The 16,125-nt window shown below is 38.1% G+C and overlaps 1 protein-coding gene across 1 annotated transcript in view; it reads left to right on the plus strand.

Annotated features, from left to right (window-relative positions):
* LOC127373561 (protocadherin-15-like) overlaps positions 1-16,125 on the plus strand; it is a 172,445-nt gene that overhangs the window by 109,120 nt on the left and 47,200 nt on the right. The window contains exons 25-26 of the mRNA XM_051418160.1: positions 270-410; positions 2,346-2,458. Coding sequence (XP_051274120.1) covers positions 270-410; positions 2,346-2,458 — 254 coding nt within the window. The remainder of the gene's footprint in view (positions 1-269; positions 411-2,345; positions 2,459-16,125) is intronic.

A 16,125-nucleotide genomic window follows, 5' to 3' on the forward strand; every position in this document is an offset into this window, starting at 1 on the left:
CTCGTTTATCCCCAATGGTGATGTGCGTGTCTTAACTGTTTCCTATGTATTTGGAAAAGGAAAAACTTTTTGACATTTGGCTCCAAACTAATTGCTTTGGGTATGAAATACTATAACATTCATTACACAGTCATTACTACAGTATGCTTTTTAATTTGATGCTACTTTGCAAACAGTGGCAGCATTCCAAGAAGCATTCCAGAGATATTTCATCTTAATGTCACATTCATCTAAATCTGTCATCCTAAGTATACTTGTTCTCTTCATAGGGTACCCCAGCAGGTCTGGTGCGCTATAAAGTAAACCTGGAGGCTTATCCATACTCTGCCAAAATATTCGATGTAGATGGAAAGACGGGAAATGTGGTAACCAGAGTAAACCTCAATGAAGAGCCCAACCTCAAGTTCAGTGTAAGTATGCACACACACAGTAACTTACAGGTCACCCATAATTTGTAATGTACACTAATTTGTATCCAGTGCTTTCCAACCTTGAGCTCGGACCCCCACAATGGGTCACAAGGTGAATTTAAGGGGTTGTGAGAGAATTTCCTGAGAAATACCTGAGAAAATACTACTTGCCATACTCGTCTCATGGTTCTAATTATGGCAATGCCAGTTTAATGAAATTAAACATTAAAGTAAACAATTGTTTGACTGAACTTCCAACAACTCATAGAAATTGACCCACAACAAGTATATATTGCTTTGTATTAAAGACACAAAAAGTTGGTAACCCCTGCTCAATGCAGCATTCAGCCTATGTCTCAGTGGCCTTTACATGACACTGATCAGAACTGGATCCCTATTGCAATACATTTTTAGTACAACAAAATCGTATTTTTATCTTACCTTTGCATTATTGACATTAGACATATGCACATCTACAATGAAGTGAAACAGCAGTCAAAGATCCTGCCACTAGAAAGATATTAACTTAACTAGACAGTAATTTATTCAACGTAACCATGTGGCAGTGAATCTACTCTATATCACAATGTAAATACAGTATGCAGCATCACTTAATGTAATTCTTAATCAATCAAATTGATCTGTTCAAACTGTAAACAATGGCACTGCCACTGTAGTCCAATAGAGACATCATTACTGGAGAAGATTTATCTGATGCATCCCTGTTTTCCTGTTGTTTCTGGATTAGGGTGTTTAGTGGTTTTGAGTATTGGGACGACATCACATGAATTGAGTCATTAAAAATGTATTTGATCATCACTCTCAGATTGTACTTCCTTACTTGTAGCGCTGGTGTACATAAAGGTGTCTTTGTACAGATCACTCTTATAAATCCCCATCCACAGTACAAAGTATACTGCAGTATCTTATTAGTTTCAAAACTGCCTTTTCCCAGCCGCACTCCTCAATGGGGCTTTGGGCCATGCTAATTTCATCTTTTCATTGGGCTTTAATTAACACAACAAGGATTCAGCATCCTCTGAAGATGTCACACAGGGGACTAATTCTACCTCGTTTGCTCCCAATAACTCAAACAAAATGAGTCAGTCCAACACGGTGTAAAATTTTTGAATTATGACTGAGATAAACACTGTCTAAGGCATCATTTTTACAAGGACACATACACAGTTGGACAATTTCATTGACATGTAGCAGATATCTACCTAATGTCCTTGTATCACATTATAAAGGCACCAAAAACAATTTTTGAAGCAGGCATAAGCAAGTGTGCAGGGCTAGAAACAGGTTTGTAGCCAAAAAGCAACCTATTCACATTGCTAGTACAGTTGCAAATAGGTCATCTGTGCAATTGAACAAGACAATTAACTACCACATGTTTCAGTAATAAGTTTCTGTTGTCCACACATTCAGCAGGCTGGAGACAATTCTTGTATGGATATAAAGAAGGTTCTATGCAGTATGAGTAACAATTTCCTTGCTAAATAAGAGGTAGGAAAAAACATTATCTCAATGTCTTGATATTTAAGTTTGTCCCTCATTAAGATTCCTTTGGGTCCAGTTAACAGTGCTTACCCCCCAATTAAATGAAGAAGAAAGGCTAAGCAGGAAAAAAATAAGCACACCAGTGGGACTCACACTCATCCTGTTCCAATTCCCATGCAAATAATGTGCTTTTAGAAGGCGGGAAACCAAGATGTGCGCATTTATTTTGGTTTATTATTACATTAGCTGCATTCATTTATGTGGTTGTGTCCACTATCCACTGTAAAAAGGTCTCAACTTGTATCTTTGCAATGTTAGTGGGCACAAACGGAGAGCAGCGGCAGCACTAAACAGTCATGTTGCAAGCAATAATCTCGATAGCTACTGAATGTTGTGACTTTATCTTTACCTTTCTGTGTCTTTGATTGGCAGCTGGTGGTGGTGGCCTATGATGATGGTGAACCTGCAAAGGAGAACACAACTCTAGTAGAGATCACAGTCCTTCAGCCGTCTGTCATTCCTGTGTTCACTCAGGAAGAATACAGGTACAAACACTCACACATACACAGTACATGTCACTAAAATCCTTAAAATTTTGGTCCAGGCTGATATGGCAATATATGCTGTTACTGGTAGTGATATTAATAACACCATAGTAGTGCCAGAGGCCTGTTTGAAATGACACATTCATGGATAACTGGAGTCAAGAAATGCATACAACAGTAGATATGATCATATGAGCAACTTGTGCATCTAAAGGCTGATTTATAGTTGTACGTAGGCATCAAGCCTACACCCTAGCCCTAGGAAAGTGACCTAGGCCGTTGTGAGCATTTATACTAGTGAGCTGGTGTGTCTGTGTTGCTAAGCAGATGTCACTAGTTGGGGTTTCTCTACCACTGTGTTGAGTTTCTTCATATACTTCAAACATTGCAGACTGAAACTGAAACTCCCTTTTTTTTTTAATCCCCCGCCGCCTTTAAAACGAAAGGACTAGGGAATACGAGGGGACAGACAAGCATGTCATGCAGTGAAGCAGCTTTCAGCGTGTGGCTCTTTGTCTGTGTGTGAGGATACAGTTGTTTGAGAATGTGTGTGTGTTTGAAGGGGGATTCTCAAATATTATTAGGTTTTGCATGAGTCACTTTCAGGGCGACCAATCACAGTTGTTGCACTCTGCATCTCTGCGACATATTACATATGTGGGAAGGTACATGTCAGGCAGTGTACAAGGCTATGCTGTACCTATATAGAACCAATTGCATTGATTCAACGCAGATGTATAAAAAAGGCTTGTTGTTGTTGTAATGTGCACATGTGCTGGCTCATATTGATCGGAATTTTGTCCAGTTCATGCATGTGTCATTTCCTGTGAATCCCTTGTGCACATGCATGCCATGAATTGGGATTATATGATGAAAGCCTTAAGAATTATAACATTAATGCATGAATTATTGCAGATCTTAATCAGAAGAGAGAACTTTCATAATTTATCGTTTAAATATGCTTTAGATCTCATTTAGATATATGACATCTACTTACATATTTCCCATTCATGCACCCATTTAAATGTTTACATGCAATTGTTTTTTTGTCTGCAGAAGCTGTAAATTACTAATAAAACACCAATAAACCTAGGCCCAGATATCACACAAAAACACACACACACACACACACACACACAGAGTTTATACTTGCTGTCTAAATGTGGGAATGCAGCCATGTAGTTGTTGCAAGAGTGAAAATCCTATGGAGAGAAAGGGACATTCAGCTTAATTTCACACGCTCAACCAAAAAAAAAAAATTGGGTGGCAGTTTCTCCTCCGACTAGGACAGATGATTTGTTTTTCTGGCAAATTAATGAATGGCATTAATATAGGTTTAATTAAAATATGGAGAGGAAGGTTTAACATGCAAAGAACAGAATTCATTATTAACTTTTCTCTGATGGATTAAAGCACAGAGCACTTAGTATGGTTCTACCACATTTCACTTTAAACCATTAAAAATACTGAGACACAACCATGCATCACAGTACTGGGCAGTAGAAAATCTTTCTCAGATCGCACACACATACAATAAACCAGAGGGTGTTAAGTCTGAACAGTGTGATTATTGTTTATTTGCTTAATTCTATTTCTAATTCTTGGCAATTTTGTTTTCATAATATAAATCCCAGAATTCCTCTCAAAACAAAGTAGTAGTAGCATCAACTTTGAGAAATGCTGGAAATGTATTAAAAGAAACAGACACTCAATCCAAACACGTAAAAGGGCACATTAGTTGGTCGCTTCCTCTCACCATTAGTGGCTGGTGGGCTGGACAATGCATGGAATTTCCTCTCAGTTCCTTTGCGTGCGTTTCTGATTTGAATTTTGCAAAAATGGCAAATCATGCCCCCCAGCAGTGGAAAAGCATATAGAGAGCTGTTTACAAAACAAGAATACATAAAATGCATGAAGAAATGCCATAAAAAAATTTTGTCTAATATTGTTCTTTTAATCTGAAAACAATAGAGTGTTTTCCTTCATTCTCTAGCTGGAGAAATATCTATCCACTGAAGCTGTAAAACAGCAATAAATGTGAAGCACTGGCATCACATTTTGTAAAGACAACATATATACACTAGACCCACTCTTTCAAAATGCCAATACACTCAGTGCTCACACACTACAAACATTAATAAATTATGCTCTTACCTCATGTGCAGACACAAACACAATCATTCTTAAATCCTCATTATAACGCTGGCATGTGGCACTTGTTTTATGAGGTCATGGGTTTTCCTCAGGTTTTCTCTTCTGTGATTGGCTGAGTAGACAGAGGGCATGTGAAATTGGCTTATAATCTACAGCTATTATCTCTCCGTTTCTCTATCTTGATCTATCATTGTTTCAGTCTTATCTCATCTTTCATTAAATATACAAACATTTTTCTTATTTACTTTTCCGCTCGTTCTTCTCTGTCCTGGTGTTGTCATTCTCTTCCTTTTCTTTGCCTTTATTTTTCCACATAGCAGTAGCTTCTAATTTCCTGTCTTAATACATTTTCTTCCTGCCACCCTGCTTTTTTCAGCGCCTCTATATGTCTTTTTCCCCATAATGACGTTGGACGGACTGAATTGGTCTCCTTCCATTTGCTTGCTTGTTATATCGTCTGTCAGACACAATATTGAACACATCACACTTTGATGAAAATTGCAGAAGGGGATGCTTATAAACATCATATTTTTCCAAATGTTTCAAAATGACTGTTTTGAGCGGAAACAGTATTCAACCTCTAGCCAATCAAAGTGAGCTTTTTGTGATTGATTATTTGTTGGAGGGATGGCATTAGTTTTGTGTCACTTTTATTTTTTCTCGCAGATCTTGTTTGCTTTTTTTTGTGTCTCCCTGTTTGTCTTCTCTTGTCTACCTTCATCACACGTCAAAGCATTCCACGGTTTTATATGCAGAGAATGTATCTGTGATGCAACACACTTTCACATAGCTTACATGCCATCTGTCACACATCATGCAAGAAGAATCATCCAGCTGCTTCTGCGGCAACTCAGTATTTAACATTAAGTCCAACAAAAAACGCACCTTTGATGCTAATTTTCATAAAAGAAACGTATCTTTACATTTCCGTTGCTTTTAGCATACTTTATTCAAAGCAAGGGCATCATAGGCTCGAAGCTAATGAGCTTATTTTGGGGTAATTTCCAACTTCAGTGTCAATACATACATCATTTTCTAATGGGTCAATCGATCAATCAATCACTGTTACTGACCAAATTACAAGATGTCAAGGTTTGTCTTTTACACAGAGCAGAGTAAAGCTCCTCTCTATTTTTAGGAAAGGGGTTAGAGGCAAGAGAGAGAGATGTCAGCCAGCCATATAATACTGCATTTATAAATATGTAATATAGCTTCGAGCTAAAGGTGTGTGTGTTTGCCCGTCTATGTGCGTGTAGAATCTGTGTGTTTTGTTTGTTAATCAATACACAGTACACCATTAATGTATGCATGCACACGTTTGTATGTTTGTGCACTGTGGATGTTCCTGTCTGTGTCTGGTATTTTTACATTTTTTTGCCTGTGTTTTTAGAGAGAGAGAGTGTGTGTGTGTGTGTGTGTGTGTGTGTGTGTGTGTGTGTGTGTGTGTGTGTGTGTGTGTGTGTGTGTGTGTGTTTGTGTGTGTGTGTGTGTGTGTGTGTGTCTGTATGAAAGATAGTGTTTTTTGTTCTTGTAATTCCAAGTTGTATTCACACAAGAGTACAGTGTACCAGCTTTGAATTAATTATCCCAGCTTTATTGACTAAAAGCTAACTATTGTGCTCATGTGGTTTTAAGAGCTTACTAATGTAGCTTAATGATTTTGTATGTTTTCAACAGACAGGCCTCTAGCCATGGGCAAGGCTGAGTTACTTATATTGATTCTCATGTTAAAAAAGATAGTGATTGTGAAAGAAGGGATCTGTTGAAAGTAAGTTTTTGGCAAAGTGTACATTTAATGTTCATCACTAGATTAAAGCATTTTGTATGTGCCGTTACTAACCCTAACAGGGAGTTAGGTTAGAGCAACTATGTGCTGACAGTGTGACACTGTGCCAAGCAGCAATGCATGCAGCTATATGTGATAGTATGCCTATCTATGCCTAACTCGTAAGTAATGTGACACAAGTTAGTAACAAAGTATTACACATTTATTTGTTTGTTGGTTGGTTTGTGTGTTTAATTTTAATAGCATTTCAAATAAAAGTACCCCCCTTTTCACATGTTTGGTTTAGACTACAAATATCTGGAGACTACTGTAGGGTGACACAATAAAATAAAAAATGTAAGAAAAAAGATTACTTGAATCTGCTACAACAGACTGTATTTAAATAGTTTCCAGCCCTCAACTTTGAAATTCTTGGTGTGTGACCCTGACCAGGATAAGCCTTAGATGAAAATGAATTAACAAACAAACAAAAATTGACAACAACACAAAGTGACAGTATATGCACAATAAAATGTCAGTCTAATCTCAGTGTATCAGCGATAGAAGGGCGCAAACTTAAATTGTCACAGAGAAAAAACATGGACCCATGAGATGTGAAATTATACATATAGTTCAGGCCTCAATAAAAGATTGTGGCCAGGCAACCACAAAACTTCAAAATAACCCAGACTTTCAATAACATTTGTTGCTGAAAGCCCTACTGATAAAACATTACCTTACACTTGTTCGCAAAACCAACCAAATAATCTTGTGAGAGGTTGTAAAATCATACTCACAGCATCTTTTGAAAGTAACTAACAGTAGAAGAAGAATACAATATGCATTGGAAACCTTATACGGAAGAAATTATACGCTCTACAATCCAGAAAGAGTTCAACTTACTATAAATAAATTTGTTTACTTATTGATTTTTCACTGTAATCTGTGAAACCTGTTAACTCTACGTGTATTGTAAGACTGTTAGCTTAGTCTGATCACAGTGACACATTTTTTGTTGTTTTGGCTCAGTACTCCAACAAAGTGCATTTCAACTGAAACAGCTCAGCTTCAAGTGTGTTTTGGGATGTTCCTATTCATATTGGGTGAGAAGTGTAGGACTGGTAGCCCCCATTTTTACCCTCAGGAGTATATATTAAAAGGTCTACAATTTCCTACACGGTTCATCAAATGACAATAGCTGAAAGTCAGCACTTTAACCTTTACAGTCCATGTTAATTTTCATTTCCGGGGGGCTTGCAATACAGAGCCACAACAAAATTGTCCTCTCACGGACGATTGAGAAGTTCACAGTGTTGCAAATTGCCAGTGCATAAAACAGTTTTTCAACTTGCTTTGTCTTTATTGTCACAATTTAGACATTGTTTTTTAATCTACTTATTGAATAATAAGAAGCTCAATGACATACTCAGCAGAGAATTGTATGCACACTAGGTTTCATTAACATTTTAATGTTATGAAAAATGTAGATTTCTCATTTGTCAGGATTAAACAAGGTTTTCTGTGTTGTGGTATGCATTAAAGTTGAATATGTTGAGATACAGACACATGCACAGACCCACCTTTGCGCACACACACATACACGCACATGCACGCTCACAGCGCACTGAGACTGAAGACCAGTGAAGCGTAGCTCTGGCACTGTAACCTGCTGTTTGTGCATTTTCACTCTGTGGGTTTCTAATCTAGTAAAACAGTTAACAAGGCGAGCAAGGAAGTTTGTTAAATCATTGTAGCAACTGAGCAGAATTTCTCCCCCTTCTCTCTCTCCCTCTCTCGCTCTCTCTCTCTCTCTCTCTCTCTCTCTCTCTCTCTCTCCCTCCCCCCTTTCTCTGTTTTCTCACTGTAGGACCATCCTTGCACCTGCACAATTAGTATGCAGTCAGTATCACATACAGATGAATAGTTATCAGCTCCCAGTGGCAATTATCAGCATGAGGTTAAGTGAACAGAAAGAAAATATTGCATTTTCATAGATTATTGAAATATTAAACCCCTCCTATCACTTTCCTTGCTTGTATATGCATATGCAAGCATGTGAGCATGCATGTGAGTCTTCTTTGTGTTTGTGCTTGTGAGTGTGTGTGTGTGTGTGTGTGTGTGTGTGTGTGTGTGTGTGTGTGATCTGTGAATACAGGCATAGGTTGCCCCCCCCCCATGCTGGAACAATGCCTCATAGCATGTTACTTTGTTAATGAATCTAATTAGAAAGTGGTGAGAGAGTTAAGAGCCAACACACTGAACATCAAAGCTTTGTTTTGATCAAGAAATTGTGTGATCAAAAATGGCAATATGTTGCTTTGTCTTGCGTCATTACAGAAATAGAGATAAAACACTACACCATGGCAAGAGATTTAGATAAATCTATCAGCTTCTCTGCACTGATATACAGTAAACGCTCTGTTCAAGAATCACTGGCTGTCAGGCGGGAAGTTACGGTTTTTATCACTATCAACCAGCTGGACAATTGCAAACCCAGAGCTGTCAATTTTCCTTTTGAAAGACAACAATCCCATTTATCTGGCCTCAAGGTAACTGTAATAACAAGAAAATTAGTTTTTAGTCAGCTTTTATCAGAAGATATAGACTTTCAGTAGATGCATGTGTTAATTTCTGGCAAATTGATCCAGTGTAAAAGCATCATAACTGCGAAGACTGCATCTGAAAAACTTGCACTTGGTTCACAGACCAAATGATCTTAATTCGAAAGATTTTTATTGGATGAAAAAAATCTTTCAATTGCAAGCAACACAAATTAAGTCTTTAAGGCTTTTCTGACACAGGTTTCATACAGGTTATTGCAATTTAAAGTGATTTACATACGACAAGCTCATAAGACACTACAAATGTAAACAGTAAAATAATTGTAAATTTTTTTTTTTTTACATGAAATGTTCAGGACTATTCTGCTTTGTACTGCTTTCCTGTCTCTCAGTATATTGAGCAAAATAAAAAGCGACTCAGACTTAAAGCATCCACACCTCCACATTTTCTATGTTTAAGATTATGCATTTGAAGTGTTGTGATTTGCCACTGGGGCTTGTAGAGAGCTTTGACCTGTTTGGGAACTGTTGTTCTTGTGAGCCTGTCCATTGAGACACTGTATATGATGTTGGGCAATACAAAATAACTTGACTTGCTTGTAAGTTACAGCTATTGAAGCAGTGATCTGCTGTACATTTTATGAATTTTACTAAGCATTTGAAGTTACAATTACACATTTTGGCTTCTCTGAGACAGTTTTTTTTCCTTTTGGATGCTCTCAGTTCCAGACAAGTATTCTCCTTTGGAGTTGGTTTGAAATATTTTGTCCTCTTTTCACCTCTGCCCTTTTTGTTACTTCCTTCCTGTCAACACCCTGTTTCATCCACTGTAAACTATCTTCTATCAAATTAAACGTCTTCTCTGCCAAAATGAATAAAGTCCCTGAGGCCCTCATACATTTTAACTATGAGATAAACGCATCCTCCCCCGATGTACGTCAAAACAAGCACTTCCGATCTGTGACTCTATAAATCCAGTATATGTCTAACCGATTCAGTTGAAGGTTACCTTGTTTTGTTGATGCACACAAACAGGCAAGTGCACGTAGAGCGCTCCTGGCAATGTTACGACTGTGACAACAAATGGCAAACAACCATGGTGTTGTTATTTATAAGATTGCTTGCAGCTGGGAGACAGAGAGAGAGAGGGATTGAGGTAAGGGAGAGAGTGGGTGAGGGTGACGTGGAAGACGAAATGAAATGAGAGAAAGAAGGACAGATAGAGGAAGATGTTGGGAGAGGATAGTGGCAAGAAGCAATTCAGAGATGTGGATTCTGAGTTTCAGATAGAGAGGAAAGCTCAGGGGGGGGCACAGGAGAAACTACAGTAAAAGTTTGAGAGGGTAAAAAAACAAGCAGACGCACACAGACAGATCAACATACAGGCAAAAAAGTCTTCAAAGTGGCAGATAAGCTGACAAGCTGACAGATTGAAGTAGATTGAAGCAGACAAGCAGGTAAAGACCCAAATAGAGAAGTGTTGATACGCACATGGATACAAGATATACAGACAGGCAGACTGACACTGTAAATGTTCAGCTAGCTTCATAGATAAACATGCTTATAGTCAGAAGTCCCTCAGGTAGACAGACAATAGATACACGTGTCCTTTGCATGTTTGCCCTCTTTCTTTTATCGCCGTCTATTGTTATTGCTGCTGTATGGCTGAGACCTTGCTTTTGCTGTTACCACATGACTCGTCTTCATAGCTAGTATCCACCTCCTCTTTACAACATAGCAAATAGTGTGAGCTTGAAAGCATCAAAAACATAATTGAAAAGCTAATCTTAGTCAATACATGCAGAATATACTTGCATATGCATTGGCAGGTAATTGACATGGATGATGGCTGACAGGTTGCAACAGACTCCTTAAAGGTCCAGTGTGTTACATTTTGGAGGATCTATTGGAAGAAATGGAATATAGTATTCAGAGATAAGTTTTCATTATTGTATAATCAGTATAGAAATCATTATGTTTTTGTTACCTTATATCTACAGACACTGCAGGCCTGCCTTCTGCACCACTAGATGCCCCTAAATCTTACACACTGGACCTTTTTAAAAGGCATACTATTCATTATTTTCCTAAAAAATGGATGCATAACAAGCTGCAGCTCTGTGTCTGTTTGACTGAAAGTAGACAGGATGAAGCTACACTTCAGCTGCATTCAAATCCGGAAATAAGGCACTTTCCTTGAGGGTTGCGCCGAGGCGTGGGTGTATTAACTTAACTACTGCAAAACAATCAGAAAATGACAAAAATGTTTTATTTCTCTGATTCACTGCTTTGCTCTCACTGTCGGTTACTTTCCTCATCCATGTTCTAGTATGTAGCTCCACCAAAAGTGCTTTCTCTGGTAAATGTGGACAGCTGTACACGTGCATATTTTATGATTACATTAATTATGATCAACTACTAGAGAGTCAACAACTTTGTTAACACAGCCAAACATCAAGCAAATGCAACAACACAAGACATAGCAAGCTGTTTAATAGTATCTGCTGGTCCAACAGCAATAATGCCAGCTCGTCGTCTGTCTTACAGCCTTTTAATTCACAAACCTCTCGCCAACAACTAAAATCCAGTCCAATACTTACTCTTGTCTGGTCTCTCGCTTGGTCACTCTGTTTTTTTCTTCTTAGTTTCCTTTGACAACAGCCTCTTCTGTCTCTTCCCCTCTTCCATGAGGTCCCTAGAGGCTGCTGAGCCCAGTTCTGTTGCCGGTTCGCCTGGCTCCAATTTAGGCACAACAACGGCACCACTCCCCGCCAAAATTCCCCGGTGGCTCCACCTCACTCTGGGCGTGAAAGCCTCCACCTCCAGGTGGTCCAAAGCTAGTTGTGTAAACACCAACACCTTCCCAGTGCTACAGTTAGCAGCAGTTAGCAGTTATTGTTACTTTAGTAACAAGTAAAGCTTCTGTATCTTTCCATCAGGAAACTGTAAATCACAGAGAGTGATCACAGAGAGCTACTGGAGGACATCAGAGGTGGTGTGTGACTTAGTGTCGTAAAGCGTCACATTCTTCTCGGGTCCAGGCAACCAAAGTTACATACTGCGAGAACAGGCATGTAGGGGGGCAGAGTGGAAATGACTGAGGCCCCATTCTCCCTATTGCAAGTCAGTGTATCATCAAAATGACTTTGAAGCTGTTATTTTAAGGTAAAACAGTTACATAATGTTGCTGCAACAGCTCAACAAATAATAAACCTGCAATACCATTGAGTAGTTGTGGCATGAATGTATGTGACTGCTTCTGCAGGTTTGTGTGAACCAGAGATAAAGCTGCAACATACAACTTGACATTAGCTGACCTTTCACATCTATGATCTATGCTGCGTAACATTATCAGAAATGGATTTTCAGTTTTTGTGTTTCACAGTGAATCTATTTTAGCTTTTTTATTTGGTCTGTTGGTTTTTGCCAAACCAATAGAAGCCAATAATAGTTGGCTTTCCACACACCATATTTTTTAACAATCATAGGGGAATTAAAACTAATAAAAAATGATCCAAGTGGAATTTTAGTAAAATAAAGGTCAACATAGTATTTTTGCAATAGCAGCTCTTGTTTGTTTATTTTCCATGCAGAAGTCATATTTGTTCAACTTCAACTGCACTCTATATTTTTCCCCTGGTCATCCATGCCCCACCTGCAGTGGCTCTGTGCCCCACCAGTGAGGACCACAGCTGTGGCTTTTTAACAGGTTTATGTTATTCCACTGGATGTCACTTATCTTACTAGTCTCTTTTAATAACTGTAAAAACAGTTTTCTTAGCTTTGAGAGACAGATTGCCAAACCAATAGAGCAAATAAAAGTAGAGTGTAAAACTCAAAAACTGATGTTTGACTAATGATATGTTACACAGCATAGATGTGAAAGGTCAGCTAATGTCAGGTTGTGTGTTGCAGTTTGTTCTCTGGTTACTGAATTATAGCCGCAGTGCACAGACACAGGGAGAAAAATTATGATTAAAAATGTATTTTTCCCCAGATCCTCCCGCAAGGTGTGTTGTTTTGTCCCATCTGAGTACACAGGCTATTGTACTATTGCTGTCCACTGGAAATGTGCTGCCACAGATACTCATTCATTAATTTTCTTCATGTCTGCAAGGACTTTGACTGTAACAAATTAGTCTAAGTTCTGTGCACTATTATTATCTGCTTTTCAATTAAAGTCAGTTAATGTTCTTCCCCAGCGTGAATACTGAACACTGTACATGTGAGATGGCTAATGCATGATGATAATTTTTGAAATAAGGGTATATACTATCACACAACCCAAATGAGCAAACTGACAGATTTGAGATGTTCTAATGTGTTATGTACAAATCTTCATTATTGCATACTAATGTAATGTGAGGCGTTAAACCAGCCTAGTAGGGTTAATGATGTTCTTCCTTCTTATCAGCCTCAGGCATTCAGCAACTACATAACAATCAAGAATTCAAGAGAGTTACTGTGAGAAGACTAGAGCATGCAGCTTATGAACAAAAAGGTGGCTTTTTACATTAGGTATTTTGTCTGCCTGGTGAGTTCTTTCTTGTTACATGTTGTTACATGAAAGCTAACACTGATAGCTAACATAAAATATTTAGCAGAGACTACTGTGTCAAGTGTATCTTCGGAGAAACAGAGCTGACTCTTCTCAAGCCCGCAGAATAACAGTATCTCTTTCAACGAGTATCTTTTTTTTTAACACCGTTGTTACATATTTTAGTAATTATTTTCATTATGAAGTGGATCTTCATAGTTCATCAGTAGATGTGGTTGCAAGTGTCAAGCATCTAATAAGAAAGACAAAGGATCATGAATAGAGAGAAGGGGGATTGATGGGGTGGTTTCAAGAGACAGGGAGATGGTAATCACAATACTTTTGTTTTGATTAATGATAATGAGCAAAATCATTACCAGCTCCTGACGTCTCTTCACTCTCTTTTTCTCTCTCACATACAAGTAGAGGCAAAGATGTGGAATTATAGTCATACTCAAGCTATACAAATGTTCCATTAAGACTACTCGAAATGCAAACTGACACACAAAGGTGGAGAAAGAAGAAATGTTCACAAACTCACTGCGGTCTGTTCCTTGAATCCCACGCGTCATACGTGTAGATAAAACATTTATATTTTTTATATTTACATTGTATTATAAATACAGACAATGCCGACAAAGACAACAGTAGTGTTAGCTGTTAACCCGTCTTTTTCTTAGAGTGTTTTTCTGGTGTTTGACAGCAGATAGAGAATACTACAAAAACAAAACGCGTGACTTTGACCCAGCAACCCACTATTTGTATCCTGTGTAACATTCAGTGCTGGTTTCTTTTGCCATGACCACAATCTTTCCCTAAAATCTGCTAATTAGTTTTTGTAATCTGAATTGTATAAGTCACAGATCAAAAAACATTTCAACTAATTTGAATCGTTTTTTTGAAAAAAGTCCATTTGTAGCAACATTGTCGTCCTGCAAATAGAGACCCCAGATCAGAAAATACTCATCTGGGTTGGTTTCGGAAGATTACCTGATTTATTGGATTGGTTTAGAGAACATGTTGATTAATCTAAAATGATCTTACACATACATACAGTATGCTCAACAGAACATACAATAAATAAAATATGATAGACTAAAAGGCTGGTTTTACACTTAAAAGATCACTTTTAACGACACATTTTGCATTGCATGCAAACCCTCATATTATTTTTTAGATTTACGATATTACTTTAATTTTTTATATATACTTACAACATGTAAAGTTTCAGCAAAGCATTTAGACTGTCATGTGTTCCACCCACAACTGCTTTGGCGCACAACACTAACTATGGCACTTAGTTGTAACTAAAGGATGTTAGGAAAAAAAATAGGTCCAATAAGTCCAATTTTATCATAGTTGAAGTATAACTCATTTATATTCAGTTGGATGAAGGTGTCAACCTTAAAAGCCAGGGTTTTGTTATTCATTGGGTTTAAGTTTTTAACAGTTTCAATTATAATTTTACTCCACGGTGACTTTGATCTTTTGTGCTGTCAATCTAGGAAGATTGGAAGATGGTATCAGTCCAAAAACCAGACACACGCACAGACATACAAATTTGCTAGACAATTTATTTTTACAGAAGTGTTTGCACACACAGATTATCTTATTGTTGACCCCCCCCCATCTTTTGTCATTCACTTTCTCCATTGCTTGTGTCATCCCTTTTCCTTCCTTTTTTTGTTTCTCTTGCATTCTCTCCTTTTGCCAAAAGCCCTTGTATATACTGCTGGTCCTTTTTCTCTTCCTGCCCTGTCTTGCGTATGTTTTATGTATTAGTACTTCAGCAATGCTCCGTTCAAGTCCAGACATTTGACTGTCAGTAGACAATTACGACAAGACTGTAAAGCAAAAAGTGCCATGATAAGACAGGGAAAAAAATGCTGAGACACTTGCCGGAAGAACATTGAAAAGGTAGAATCAGTTTGGGAGATACAGAGAGAGCTGTAAAGACCAGAGAGGGTGATTGACAGAAGGAAGGAGTGACAAAAATGGAGAGGTTGTGTGTGAACCAGTAGAGCAGAATGGAGAGAGGTAAGAGAGAGTGATGTCGGATTAGAGAGAGGAGGAGAGTGCCAGAGGGTACAGAAAATGAATTTTGAATATTTAGACAGTGCTGAGCAGAAATAAGAAAGAGAAAAATAGGTTAGTTACATGCCCTAGTAACTGTAATAAAATCACTAATATTGGCTCACTACTACAAAATTTTAACCATAGCCTACTGTGTCAATGTTTGTTCTTAAAAGACTAAAACCAACAGTTTGAAAAACCTAACTTTAAGGAGTCCTATGTTGTAAAATTGCAACACCTGCCTTATCAGAAAACTGTGGATTTCAACCAGCATGTCTCTACAGGCTCTGAAAATTGTAGGGACATGTCTCAGTACTCCAAAATGGCCACAGCAGGAGATAAAGTAACTTACAGAGCTCATGCCAGCCTGTAAAGGTTATTACTGCAGGCCGTTAAGACCCCACACTCAACAGTCTCCTAATGAAAATCCCACAGTCAATTAGCAACCCTCTGGAAAGAGAGGGAATGTGGAAGAAGGAAGATACCGTGAAAGATGTGACCACAGTAGGAGAGAACAGCATGTTGACATTTTCGGTTGGTGTAGCGGTCATTGCTGCTAGCTGAAGTCGCTGACTGC

This window comes from Dicentrarchus labrax, unplaced genomic scaffold (genome assembly GCF_905237075.1).
Source record: "Dicentrarchus labrax unplaced genomic scaffold, dlabrax2021, whole genome shotgun sequence".
Lineage (NCBI taxonomy): Eukaryota > Metazoa > Chordata > Actinopteri > Moronidae > Dicentrarchus > Dicentrarchus labrax.